This window comes from Pollicipes pollicipes, unplaced genomic scaffold (assembly GCF_011947565.3).
Source record: "Pollicipes pollicipes isolate AB1234 unplaced genomic scaffold, Ppol_2.1 Scaffold_1600;HRSCAF=1878_pilon_pilon_pilon, whole genome shotgun sequence".
NCBI classification, from domain to species: domain Eukaryota; kingdom Metazoa; phylum Arthropoda; class Thecostraca; order Pollicipedomorpha; family Pollicipedidae; genus Pollicipes; species Pollicipes pollicipes.
In genome coordinates, this window is record NW_023595962.1 from 23,005,853 (window position 1) to 23,018,944 (window position 13,092).

General features: G+C 49.4%; 1 protein-coding gene across 1 annotated transcript; it reads left to right on the forward strand.

Moving 5' to 3' along the window:
- The first annotated feature begins 1,439 nt into the window (after positions 1-1,439).
- LOC119091201 (uncharacterized) lies at positions 1,440-12,435 on the forward strand. Its single transcript, XM_037213853.1, has 6 exons — positions 1,440-1,519; positions 1,833-1,958; positions 2,355-2,387; positions 4,923-5,012; positions 6,996-7,085; positions 10,384-12,435. The coding sequence occupies exons 2-6, from the start codon at positions 1,841-1,843 to the stop codon at positions 12,339-12,341; spliced, it is 2,289 nt and encodes a 762-aa protein (XP_037069748.1). The 5' UTR covers positions 1,440-1,519; positions 1,833-1,840; the 3' UTR covers positions 12,342-12,435.
- Positions 12,436-13,092: the final 657 nt, after the last annotated feature.

A 13,092-nucleotide genomic window follows, 5' to 3' on the forward strand; every position in this document is an offset into this window, starting at 1 on the left:
TCCCACTTTTCCTGTTGATTCTACGAGGATTAAGGCTACCAATACCGTCTGATCTATATGCATAACGTTCTTCGCCAACTGCACTCGACAACTCACGGAAATTGTATTCAATATGACTATTTTAAATCAAAACTCCATACAAATGTGGAATGTTTCCTTTGAAAAAGAGGGCATCATCATGCCAGTTGAACAGAGAGGAAAATGCATCGCAATCGGAAATGAAGCGGCTAAGCTTTCCCTCCCTAGAGAGCATGAGAGAAGCCATCATAACACCTCCTCTCCCCCATAGGTGCCGCCACTCCACCAACAATAGTGTTGTTCGCGACCTTGCCCTCGGTCTCAGGGGTACTGTCAGGCATGGATTCAATTCACACATCTACCACGAAAGTAAAGCACTTAACTTTGCACGTAGACTACGAGACCTCCCACCTTTACCAGCGGTTCTGTCACGAACGGCCGCCAGCAGGTCAGCGGCAGCCAGGAAGGCGAGGCGAGCAGCGGCCCGCTCACCTGCATGCCGACCACGCGGGGCGGCAGCTGACCCGGCAGGAACCGGCAGACGGGAACGCCAGAGACCGGCATGTAGGACCGTCGAAGGGAAGCGTGCAGGAGCGTCGTGGGCCAGCAGGCAGGAACGTCGCGGGTCGGCGGACAGGAGGTCACAGACCAACAGGCAGAGCAGCTAGAAGTACGGGCGCCTACAGGAGAGCCGACCAGCCCAGACACACGACCCGTAGACCGGCAAGAACTCAGAAGAACGGGACCGACCAGCCAACAGCGCGTGGCTCAGATCGAACGACCATGTATGTGACCAGAGGCATCGGCCGATCGGAACACAACGATCAGGTCAGATCAGCCTCCACCTTCACGTCTGCAGCTTGATGGAGCCCGCGCGTGCCGGCAGGCAGACGAATGAATGTGGACAGGTGCTCTTCAAGTGCAAGATATGCCTTTCCATCTTGACACCGTCACACTGCTCAAGGTGCGAGCCGGTCCATAGCACACCCAGCAGTAGTGTAACGCAGGTCGAGTAGGCTTCATAGCAGGACCACGGGTTTGGAACTCCTCTGCCACCACCTGTTAGCTCGATAAACGTAGCGAACTTACCGCCGAGCAGACAGGACGCGCCGCGCGGCCGGGAACGGGTCAGGCGACACAAGTAACACTTACACATTACCGCCTCAGTCCTTGCGTTACATTCAAAATTATACATACTGTGAATTTCACTTTTCACTCATTTTGAACTTCACCTTAGTTATCACTCCACCCCCGAATGTGTTGTAATGCACCCGATTGCTCATGTCCCTTAAGATGTGTGCGACCTTCCAGCGCTAAAAGTGCCCCCGTGACGTCATATAAGGATGTTCACTGAGAAGTGCATGGTCGGAACAGTACCATCCCGTATATAACGCCTTGACAAAATCAGAATGAATACGCACAACAGAATGAACACGTACGAGGGCGCGTGTCCCACTGCTTGGTTCCAGGGCTTGGTTCGGATTAGGCGCGCTTTATAAATGTAAGGATCGTTCGGTGTTCAGAAATCGCCATGCGCTGGAGTTTTTCATGAGGTGTTTGTGGCTACTTATTCTAAGAACTTTTGTAAGATGAGTATGTCCAAGGCTACTAGAGTGAAGTATGTCTAATTGCCGATGAGGAATGTTGAGTGGGGATATATGCTTTGCCTCATAACAACTTTCGCAATTTTTGAGGAAATGGTCAGATGCTGAATGCAGGTGGAACAGCATAAACACCTGGGCACAATGTTGAGTGCATATGATCTGGTTTTGCTCGTTGTTCAATGGTAAAATACAACTATGCTTGTGTTTCAGGCCAAGGCATGACAAGCTCGAACCACTCACACGCGCCTGCCACTCCGGAGAATGACATGGATTCTGCCTGGCCTGGCTGTGAACATGATCCACCAGATTTAAGAGATCCGCTGGAATTGCGACCCTGTAAGTTTTTATCTTTCATTGTTGAACAATGAACTCATGCAGCTGAGAGGGGGGGGGGGGGGGAAGGGGCATCAAATAGAAATGAGAAGTATGGGTTGGTGTAAGTCAAAAGTTGCAATATATTTATGATGTTTGTAACAGTTCGTGTTATTATCAATCCTGTTCCGTTCTGAGGAAGTTTCTGAATATGGTTTGCTTGGTAAAGTGAGGTCTTGTGATTGTTTTTTATATTTCATGCTCTTGGGATTCATTTTTGTAGCTCAGGACTCCTGAATATTATGTGTGGATACTGTGTTTGGTGCAGAGAACAAAGTGCTAAGCCTCAACTACATACCAGGATAATGTCATGGAAATGTGGCATACAAAATGCATAACCATATTGCATTCTTTTTTCAGGTTCAAGCCTTTCGCTCAACTATATACTTCCAGGTGAGGCTGCGTGGGGTGTTACTGATGCAGGACGGTGTCAACTAGTGACATGACACAGTATGTGATTTTGAATTTGCACATGTTTCACAAAATGTATGCATTTTCGCATATGTTTATGCTAGTATTGGTTACCTGCACAGTGTTTACTATTGCTTCCACCACTAGTAGTTGGCATGGGTAAATGATAAAAGCTGAGGTGTGAATTAACGTGCAATTGAATGCCTATTTATTGATAAATATTTCACCATAATGGCGGTTGTTCAGTAAGCCAGCATGTTACAGTGGCACAACATATGGGTTAAGCAGCCGGAACAACATTTTTTAGTTAGTGTTTTGAAATTACATTTGTCTTTGGGGTCACTGGTTGAAGATGCACTGAAAAAATGGGTATGCATTTGTAGGTGTCGTCTTCACATAAGGTAGACATAATTACCCAGTCAGTCTCGCGCTTAGAGAACGTTTGCATTTGGAGAAATATCGACGAAGAACAGTCAGTAGTCATTTGGTGAGGCTCATTCAGGCACAAAACAGATATGAGCTCGCTCAACGTTTTTGTTGACTAGCAAGGAGATAAAGCAAGCACATTTAGCGGCGCAATGGTTCGGACGTACGCAGGCAGGGATCGGTGGACGGTGTTCTAGTAAAACACTTGGCCATTTTAGAAACAAGCAATGCAAACGGTCGTGAAACACCTGTCTTCTCGGGTCCTGAATGAGTTTGCGGTTGTCAATTTTGTACGTGCAAGTAGGCACCGGCAAAGTGGCTTTGCGCATCGTGGCATGCAAGTTGATGTATACCGAACACGTTCTCGGCGATAGTGCAGAGCTCTAATGCTCTACAGGTGCCTAGCCACCTAGCTGTATCTATGGAGTAAAGCTCTACAGCCCAAGAGCTCTGCGGGTATACGGGAAAAACCGAAGCGTCTCCCGTACGCAAAGTCGTGTCCGTGGCAGAGCACGCCTGCGCGTGATCACGCGGTGTATGGTGATGGTGACGGGTTCTAAGATGTGGACGTAGATGGTGCGATCCGGCGCTTAAACGTCAGAGACGTACTCAGCAGAAACGTGAACTAGTTCCGCGATTTCATGGTTTTACTTTAGAGCGCCAGTGAGGCGAGGTACCAGGTCAGCACTAGGGCAAGAGTACCACATCAGACCGTCAGTGGGCAGGGGTGCCGGGTAAGACCACGGGGCAGGGGAACCACGTCACACCATCAGTGGAGAGGGCCACCAGGAGTACCAGGTCAGGCCACCAGAAGCACCAGGTCAGACCACTGGAGGGCATGAGTGCCAGGTTAGACCATCAAGAGGCAGGAGTGGAGGAGGAGGGGGAGGGGGCAGGAGTTTGGAGCATTGGACTTTGTTCTTTATTTTGGTCATTGAGGGGAAGATGTTTTAAGCATTGTGAAAACCAATACCAAAATGCTGCAGATGGTGTATGTTAGCAATAACATCTTGTCATATGCATTTATAGATCATCAGCTGGCAGGGCATTGCCCCAGCTTTGTCATTTATACACTTAAAGTTTTTTTGTGTGGTGCCTTTCTCAGATCATCCATGCTTGGTTGTTTGTGACTCATTTTACTTAGTTACCTTAGTACCGGGCTAAACCACCAGGGGTTCCAGGTCAGACCACCAGGGGGCAGGAGTACCAGGTCAGACCACCAGGTGGCAGGAGTGTGGGAGAGGGCAGCAGTTTTTAGTGTTGGAATTTGTTTTTCGTCTTGGTCATTGAGTGGAAAACGTTAAAAGCACCACAAAAAGCAATATCGAAATGCTGCAAATGGTGTATCACAACAACATCTTCTCTCACGTCATTTATAAGTCATAAACTGGGAAGGAATTGCACCAACTCTGACATTTCATACGCTTTAAGTTTTTTGTGTTGCGTGCCCTTCTCAAGTTATTCGCGCTTCTTTGTTTCTGATTGTCATTTCCCCTAGTTTCAATTTGGGGAGACTCGGCCAAAACATACCACAGAGCCTTAAAACATGGTATACTGCATATCATAAATCATTGTACGGAATATGTGCCATGCATGTTACAGCAGCCGGCCAACTTTACACCTAGGCGTGCAATAGTGTGCAAGGAACAGGCGCAAGCATGGCAGTTTTTTAGTGTGATGATGTAAAAAGCTAGTGTTAAAATGCATAGCAAATGAAATGAAAGCACATAGCACATGCACATTAGCACATAGCACATGAAATGCATAGCAATAGAAATACCCTAGAGTACAGCAGTCGGACCAGGTGTCGGGCTTGGCACGATACGAACGGTTCTGTCTGCTGCCCTGTGATACGCGCAGCTGGTGTGTTGTGCCATACTTTGCAGATGTCCGTCTACCCGGGGGAACTTTTGGAACAGAGCCCTTGATACCAGCACGTTCTCTCTTTTTTGTCTTGCCAGTGTCATTTTGCTTTGACTGCAATTTCCTGTACTGCCTCGCGTAGCGGTATAACTCTATGTCCTTTTCACAGTGTGCTAGGTTTGTGGCAATGCAGCAGGAGTTTTGCGCTCACGGCTTCATCCCTTCCAGATGATCCACCTGATGTGAAGACTGAGTGGCCAGATCTGACAACGGAGGGGGTATCAGTAGAAGCAAGAAGCGCTGTGCCTGACGCACTCGGTACGTTCACCATTTTATTCGTCCCAGCAAGGGGTCCCCTGAATGGAGGACACACTTAAAACATACCCTGTCGGGCCAGCATGTTACCGAAACACGCTCTTTTCGCCTTTCCCAACTCCCGCAGAGTGTCATGCAATTCTATAACGCTTGTCTACCGTGCTGCGGAACTGCGCACTTCGTCACTCTGGTTTTTTAAGAGAGTGACGAAGTGATTTTTTCAAAATCACTCGTCACAGCTCAAAATCACACATTTCTGTGTGATTTTGAGCTGAATTAGCCATGTTGATGATCCTGCGCAGTTCAAAGCTCTACCCTTCTTAAGACCTAAGATGAATTAATGAAGAGTGCTTAAGTTCTTGTATGATGCAGCACAAAACGTACTTTGTAGTAGAATCTCACATAGCTTGCACAACATTGATTGAGAGCCAGTTGATATCCGTTATGTCTTAATCGTGTTCACGAATGCCAGACATGAACGAACCGACAATTCTATTTTTCTTGGCCTTGATTGTCGCATGAACATTGGAATGGCAGGATTGGAATGACGTCAGCATGACGTCAAGGGTTGCCGGGGTGGCCTTGAAATAGTCTGCCGAAATGGTCTGCACATCTTTGCAGGAGTGTAGCTCAGAAGCTAAAAGAGTTAAAGTTAAAGCATGGGCAGGGCTCTGAATTGCACCGAATGATCATCAAGATGGCTATTGCAGTTTAAAACCCCACACAAACTGGGAATACTTCCTTTAAGGACAGGACTGTGAACTGTACCAGATGATCTTCAAGTTAGTTGGTTCAGTTCAAAACTTCACGCAAATGTGAAACACTCCTTTGATACCGCGTGCGGTGAAATTTTGTTCAGCATTCAAATGATGTCCGAAGATTTTGATGTGGAATACTAATCTAGGCTAACTTTCAGTCTCAGAACTGTTGCGCATTGTTGTAACATCCCCTTTTTCCAAAGAAAACATGATATTTATGACCTATTGACAAAGTATGCTGTTCACTAAGCGTGCTGCTTCACAAACGTGGTCTCTAGTCAGGTACTGTTCATTTGTACACCCGGTTCGCTGGGTTTGTGTGTGCTTATTCAAATCGGCTGACACAAGCTAACAATTTGAAACGGAGCAAATAACATGTTAGAATACATACATCTGTTTTAAAAAAGTCAGCTAAGGTTACCATGTTACCATTTCCCTAAGCAAAGCAGGACATGAGCAACGGACAATAACCGATCCTGTTCGTACCACAAGGTATGCATTCCAAGGCGTGTGCTCCTTTTACTGACTATGTTGATGTAACTAACAACAGCCGATAGAAAATCTCCGTCCTGCCTGCTGATGTTGCCAGTACCCTGATCTTGATGTAGGCCTTAGGCTGCGTATGACTATGCTTCTATGCAGATGATATGCCATAGGGGATGGTCTGCAAACCACGGCAGATTTTGACTAGATGTTTTTGAGGCACATGTGGGGCATAACTTTGAACTTGGAGGAGCTTAGCGAAATTTGGAGATAGGAAATCACTGGATTGAACGTTACTTCAATTTATGCGTTATGGCATAGCTACATACATTCATTCCTCTCAGGTTGGCATACCCCATTAACCCCCTCCCCTCCCCAGACACCCGAGGATTATGTAAGCACATCAAAGGCGTAGCAATAGAAAGACCCAAGCGCACAGGAGTTGACCCAGGCGTCAGGCTTGCGTAATACCAACAGATCTCGTCTGTTGTCCTTTGATATGCACCGCAGATGTGTTATGCCCTACTTTGTAAAGTGGCTATATCCTGAGGTAACTTCACAACCAGAACCACTGGTGCCAGCATGCTCTCTTTCTCTTCGTTTTTTTTAGTGTCACATTGGCTTGACCGCACTTTCCTGCTCTGCCTCGAGTAGCGGTATAGTCCTAGTCTATGTCCTTCTTGTAGTGTGCTAGGTTTGTGGCAATGCAGCAGGAGTTTTGCGCTCACGGCTTCATCCCTTCCAGATAATCCGCCTCAAGTGAAGACTGAGTGGCCAGATCTGACAACGGAGGAGGTATCAGTAGAAGCAAGAAGCATTTCGCCTGAGCCGCTCGGTATGTTCACCATTTCGTCCCTCCCAGGAAGGGTTTCCTGTGTGGAGCGCACGCATTAAACACACCCTATCGGGCCAGCATGTTACCAAAGACTTCGCCGTTCCCCACCTCCTATGCAGTGTCGTGCAACTCCACAACGCTTTACCCCCCATGCTCCTGATATCCGCACTTCTGCTGTCGTCGTTTGACGGGAGTGTTTCACATTTGTGTGTGATTGCGAACCGGCATAGCCATGCTGAAGGTCATTCGGTGCAGTTCACAGCTCTGCCCTTCTTAATGTGTAAAACCCTCTGGTTTCTGAGCTGCACCCCCGCGAAGATGCGGGGCCAGTTTCATACAGGCTATTTCCAAGTCGCCCAGGCATCCATGATCCCGTAATGGTGTCACTGAAGTCGTGCCATTCCACTGGCCATGCGGCGTTAAAGTTGCGAACCGCCATTAGGCCAGTGTTAGATTTCACCAAAGTTCGGAACTGAGCATCGGTTCATTGTTAGCCCTCGCCACGAATCGCCGTGTTTCACTACGCGGACTGATCGGGAGTAGGGGTACGGGTTCCCCCTAGCCGTTTCGAATTTAAGGAAGGTATAAACCTCGCGAAAAGAAGCAGTTCGCAGGCCTCAACGGGATCTTGCGATTGGTTATACATTTTATCTTGATTGGTTAGTAATTGGCCCCACTATGTCGGGTCAAAAATATCCATTTTCCCGAAAATTACTATTTTCAGCTTAACATGCTCATATGTATGTAACCTCGGTGTTGAGTGACACGAAACTTACTCAGGCGTGCTCCTCGTTTAGTTTTGAGCATATTGGTTTGTAGTCTGATGTATTTTGGGCGTATCTTTCTGATGTAGAGCTCCGTTAACACGCGCCCGGGTGGCCGGTTGGATACCCTTCGCTCGGGTGGGGGGGTTCAATTTGAACCCCTGAGATCTGGAACTAAGAGGGCTAGAGACACCAAATGTACAGGGTGTATTGGCCTGTACGTTTACTCACACAGGTCTAAGTTTCAGGTTCCAAGGTCATGACCTTCGAGTCAAATAAGGTCAAAACCCAAGTTGGTCTACGAAGTGTCCCCAGAACCTGGATACCTGTACTAAACAAAAGGCCACCTGCTCAATCAAGGTCACTGGCCTTGTTCGACCTTTCGAAGGTCATGATGACCAGAATCTTAGAAAACTGCTTTGAGTCCTGTATCTGAACAAGCAACAAAGATTACGCTAGGCACTTTACCACTAAAAGAAAATATTGACATCGGTCATTTTAAGTCGGTGACCTATTATGTCATTTAAGAGGTCAATGGAAGATGTCTAATGCGGTTCCTGTTATTATTCAATTCAAAATGAGAAACAGAAACTACCCAATACAGCAAGCCCAAGGGTAATGAAACAGCTAAGCAGCTAAAGCAGCTAGCTAAATTAGAGCAGCTAACTTTTTATACCAAACGATCTGCTATTCACTTGTCTACAACTATACGAAATTTAGCGCGACTACGCCGCGCTGATCGGAAACCATTCCCGAAAACCCTTTTGGCAGCGTTGGGGGTCGGGTTGAAGCCCCGCCCCCCGCGTGTCAAAGGTAGTGCTCAACATTTGAGTGGGGTTTTGAACTGAAATAGTCATCTTCGAGATCATTTGGAGCCATTCACAGCCCTGTCCTTCTAAGACCTAAATTCTTCTAGCTTGCGAGCTGCACGCCCGCGAAAATGTGCAAACTACTCGGGGAGATTTTAAGGTCACTCAGGCACCCATGACGTCTAAGTAAGTCATCCAAATCATGCCATTGCATTGGCCATGCGGCGTTCAAGGTCCAGAAAAATACAACTGTTAAGTCTTTCGTAGCTGGCGTTCGCGAGAACGATCAATGTTGCGCAAAGTACGATGATGTAATCAAACAATGGCGTAATAAGGAGCATATTTACTCAACAGAAATTGCGCTGTCTGGGGCAGCTTTTTCCATCATAAAGGTATGCCAATAGTTCTAAGTGACACCGGCGTCAGATGTGCTGGTGACGGGCTGAAGCCACGTGGCCCACGGGCCCGCGTGGGGTTGGATTTTTTACGCTGAGCACGAATGTGTAATATTTTGATTGGCTTCGTAGTTGTTTCAAGTTGTTGCTGCGCGAACAGTTTTCCCACTGTCCGGCGGTCCCAGTCGTGTAGTGAAGACTACAACCTTTTTCCCAGTCGTGTTCGGAAAGTGCGGTGTTCCTAGCCAAAACAGTCATCCTTGCGGGCCCTGGGAGATATCTTCTGGCGAGTAGATATTCACCATGTATAGACATATGCGTGTTTGTGTATGTGCGTGCGTGTTAGTGCGCAAAGCACATCCTTACGATGGGGCTATACGCCCATGAATATATGAATCACGTTAGCCACATCCCAGACTTTATCGAACATGCATGCTGCCCTCGCGCGCACGCCACCCCACGCCACACCACCCCACGCCACGCCACGCCACGCCACGCCACGCCGCGTCGCGTCGCGTCGCGTCACGTCACGTCACGTCACGTCACGTCACGTCACGTCACGTCACGCCACGCCACGCCACGCCACGCCACGCCACGCCACGCCACGCCACGCCACGCTACGCCACGCCACGCTACGCCACGCCACGCCACGGCGCGCCACGTCACGTCACGTCACGCCACGCCACGCTGACAGTACCAAAAACTGAAAGTATTAGTTCTTTAGAAGTGAGGTGCTGTATTTGGCCGCCACGCGTCATGGTGAACTGCTGGTGACGGCGGTATGGCCTTGTCGCCGCTTCATCTACGATTTTGGATTTTGGCGCGTTCGGTTGGTGGATTTCAGTGCATGAAGGTGCCGAGGGTCCACGGACGGCGCCCATGCGTGCGGTGAATGTTGTGCATCCCGCTGGGAGTTGGATGCCTAGACTGGGGGTGTGGGTGTATGCACCAGGTGGCTGATGGCCCTGAACAAGGTATACGCACCTATATAATGCCATGGTGTAGGCATTACAGAGCAGCAGTGGCCAACCATGGACTTGTCGCTACCCTAGCACCGAGTAAGGTCGGTAGGTCGACGCCCCAGGGACTGACGATCCCTTGGTTAAACGGCGACCTGGCGTTGTAACTTTGTTGACAGCCCAGAAGTCCCTGGTTTGCCTGTGGCATGCGGCGCATCATGTTTCAGTCTGATCCGCGTGGGAATGGTGACTGATGGTCCTGACAGTTCAGTGCGTCGCTGAATAACCCTGAACGTCCTTCCTTCCATCACCCTGTTGCTTGGCTGAATAACCAACATTGGTTAACCAACTGCGATTGGTCTGTCCTGCAGATGATGAAGGCGATGATCCGACGTACTTCCCACGAACAGAAGCGGAGGAGGACAAGGACGAGGAAGAGGACGAAAGCAGCAGCAGGACTCCTGTCTGCGAAACGGTAGAGAAAGACCACAGCATCTCTATTCAAAGGTCTTCTCACAAGAAAGCATTTACGAAGCGAAATATCTGTCCATATTGTAGCAAGACTCACATCAAATTCGCACGTCATCTTTTCCGGAGGCATAAAACGAAACCAGAAGTGGTTCAAGCGCTTACATTCCCAAAAGGCTCCAAGGAGAGGAGGATCTGTGTTCAGCACATCATCAACAGGGGAAACTTCAAGCACAACTTAACGGTGTTCCGTGATGGGCATGGAACCATCATTCCCAGGAGGTGTCCACCGCAAAACGCGAAGGTGACGGCGAAAGATATGGTGCCTTGCAGCAAGTGCCAGGGCTTTTTCTCTAGACGTTGCCTTCCTACACACAGTGTCAGGTGCCATGGTGGTGAAAAAGATGCAGTTGGAAGTGAAGCTCAGGCTCGAACAGACTTCCCACGAACGGAAGCGGACGAGGACAAGGACGAGGAAGAGGACGAAAGCAGCAGTAGGACTCCTGTCTGCGAAGCGTTGGAGAAATACCACAGCATCTCTATTCAAAGGTCTTCTCAAAAGAGAACATCTCTGAAGCGAAATGTTTGCCCATATTGTAGCAAGACTCACATCAAATTCGCACGTCATCTTTTCCGGAGGCATAAAATGAAACCAGAAGTGGTTCAAGCGCTTGCATTCCCAAAAGGCTCCAGGGAGAGGAGGATCTGTGTCCAGCACATCATCAACAGGGGAAACTTCAAGCACAACTTAACGGTGTTCCATGGTGGGCATGGAACCATCATTCCCAAGAGGTGTCCACCGCAAAACGCGAAGGTGACGGCGAAAGATATGGTGCCTTGCAGCAAGTGCCAGGCCTTTTTCTCTAGACGTTGCCTTCCTACACACAATGTCAGGTGCCATGCTGGTGAAAAAGCTGCAGCTGGACGTGAAGTTCAGGCTCTAGGAAGATCCTTGCCGCCCTGTCACAGGCATGCCTCAGCTGGATTGGAGAAGTTGATGGCAAACATGTGGTATGATGACGTTACGTCCACATGCAGCAATGATGGGCTCATTTTTGATTTTGGGTCCCGTCTGTTCACGAGACTTGGTCACGAGCGTGAACAACATGCGCACATTCGCGAAAAGATGAGACAGCTGGGGCGTTTGGTCCTTGAGCTAAATCAGTCAAGCCCAGGGCAGGGTCTAGAGTCGTTCATTCAACGATCAAAGTTCTTGGAGGTGGTAGGTGCGGTGAAACGGCTGGCAGGTGGCAAGAAAGGAAAGTGTCGCAATCTTTCGCTTGCCCTCAAGCTTGGCATCTCGCTCGGTGAGTGCGCGGAGATCCTTAGAACACGCGGCATCGACAACGATGACGCCGCCCTGAAGGCGGCTGCGGGCGACTTCCTCCTGCTCTGCCGACGAGATTGGAAGGTGCACATGACCTCCCGTGCGCTCCACGAGAAGAGCGAGAGCGAGCCCGTCGAGCGTCCCCTCGGTGTGGGTGTTCAGAGTGAGGAGGTGCAGGATGAGTTGGTGCGGGATCAGCGACTGTCTGAAGAGGAACGCTCAGGCACGAACCGTGGCCAGCCATCGGAAGTTGCGCGGGAATCCGTAAACCGGCGGAGGCCAGCAGAAGCGCCAAGGATCACCAGCAAAACAAGACCCAAAGGCGAGAGGAAGGTCATACCATGGACGCGAGCAGAAAAGGAAGCTGTGCAGAGGCGCATGAAGCTTTTTATCGGCCGTCTGAAGTGTCCAGGAATGGCAGACTGTTTGGAGGCACTGGAGGAGGAGTCTGCACTGTCCCGGCGTTCCTGGAGAGATGTCAAGTTCTGCACGCACAACATCATACAGAAGCGCAAGCGTGCCATGGGGATGTAGGTTCACATGAAGGCTCAAGGGGCTTCACTGGTTAGAACCTCTGCCGCGTGATGCTGCAGTACCTGCTGTGCGGTGTGGTGTGACCTGTTTGCAAGCTGCCGTAAGAAACGTTCTGCACATCTGAGCGTGTTTGTGGCGGACTGCGACGCGAAGTGATTGATCGGCCGTCTCCCCCCCCCCCCCAAAGAAATGACGCAATGAGGAAACTTGTGTGGAGAGATCTCAAAAAATGTCCTAGTGAGTGTGTGCCATGACCCGGTCCCAGCTCACGATGGGTCAGCATTTAGCATGTCATATCTCCATGCACTCTCCATGCACGCTATGCTCGGCACAGCAAGCACAGGCTCTGAACTCCAGACACACATTGATGAGGTGCAATGGGAATCTGGGGTGTCGGGAACTGGCAAAACGCGCACCGAAAATACACCGGAATGTGAGGATGAGAGAGAACTTTCGCGTACCAGTCAACCACACAGAAATGGGTGCCATATTACCATCGCAGTCGGCATCCAACACGCGCCCGGTTGACGGGCTAGATGCCCTTCGCTCGAGTGGGGCGGGGGGGGAGGGGGCCAATTTGACCCTCCCCTCCTGAGATCTCAGGAACGAAGAAAGCTGGAGACACCAAATTTGCAGGGTGTATTGACCTGTACCTGAAATCACTTGGGTCGAAGTTTGAGCTTCCTGGGTCATGACCAGATAAAATAAGGTCAAACAAGGTAAAATTCCAGGCTGGTATTCAAAGTGCCCC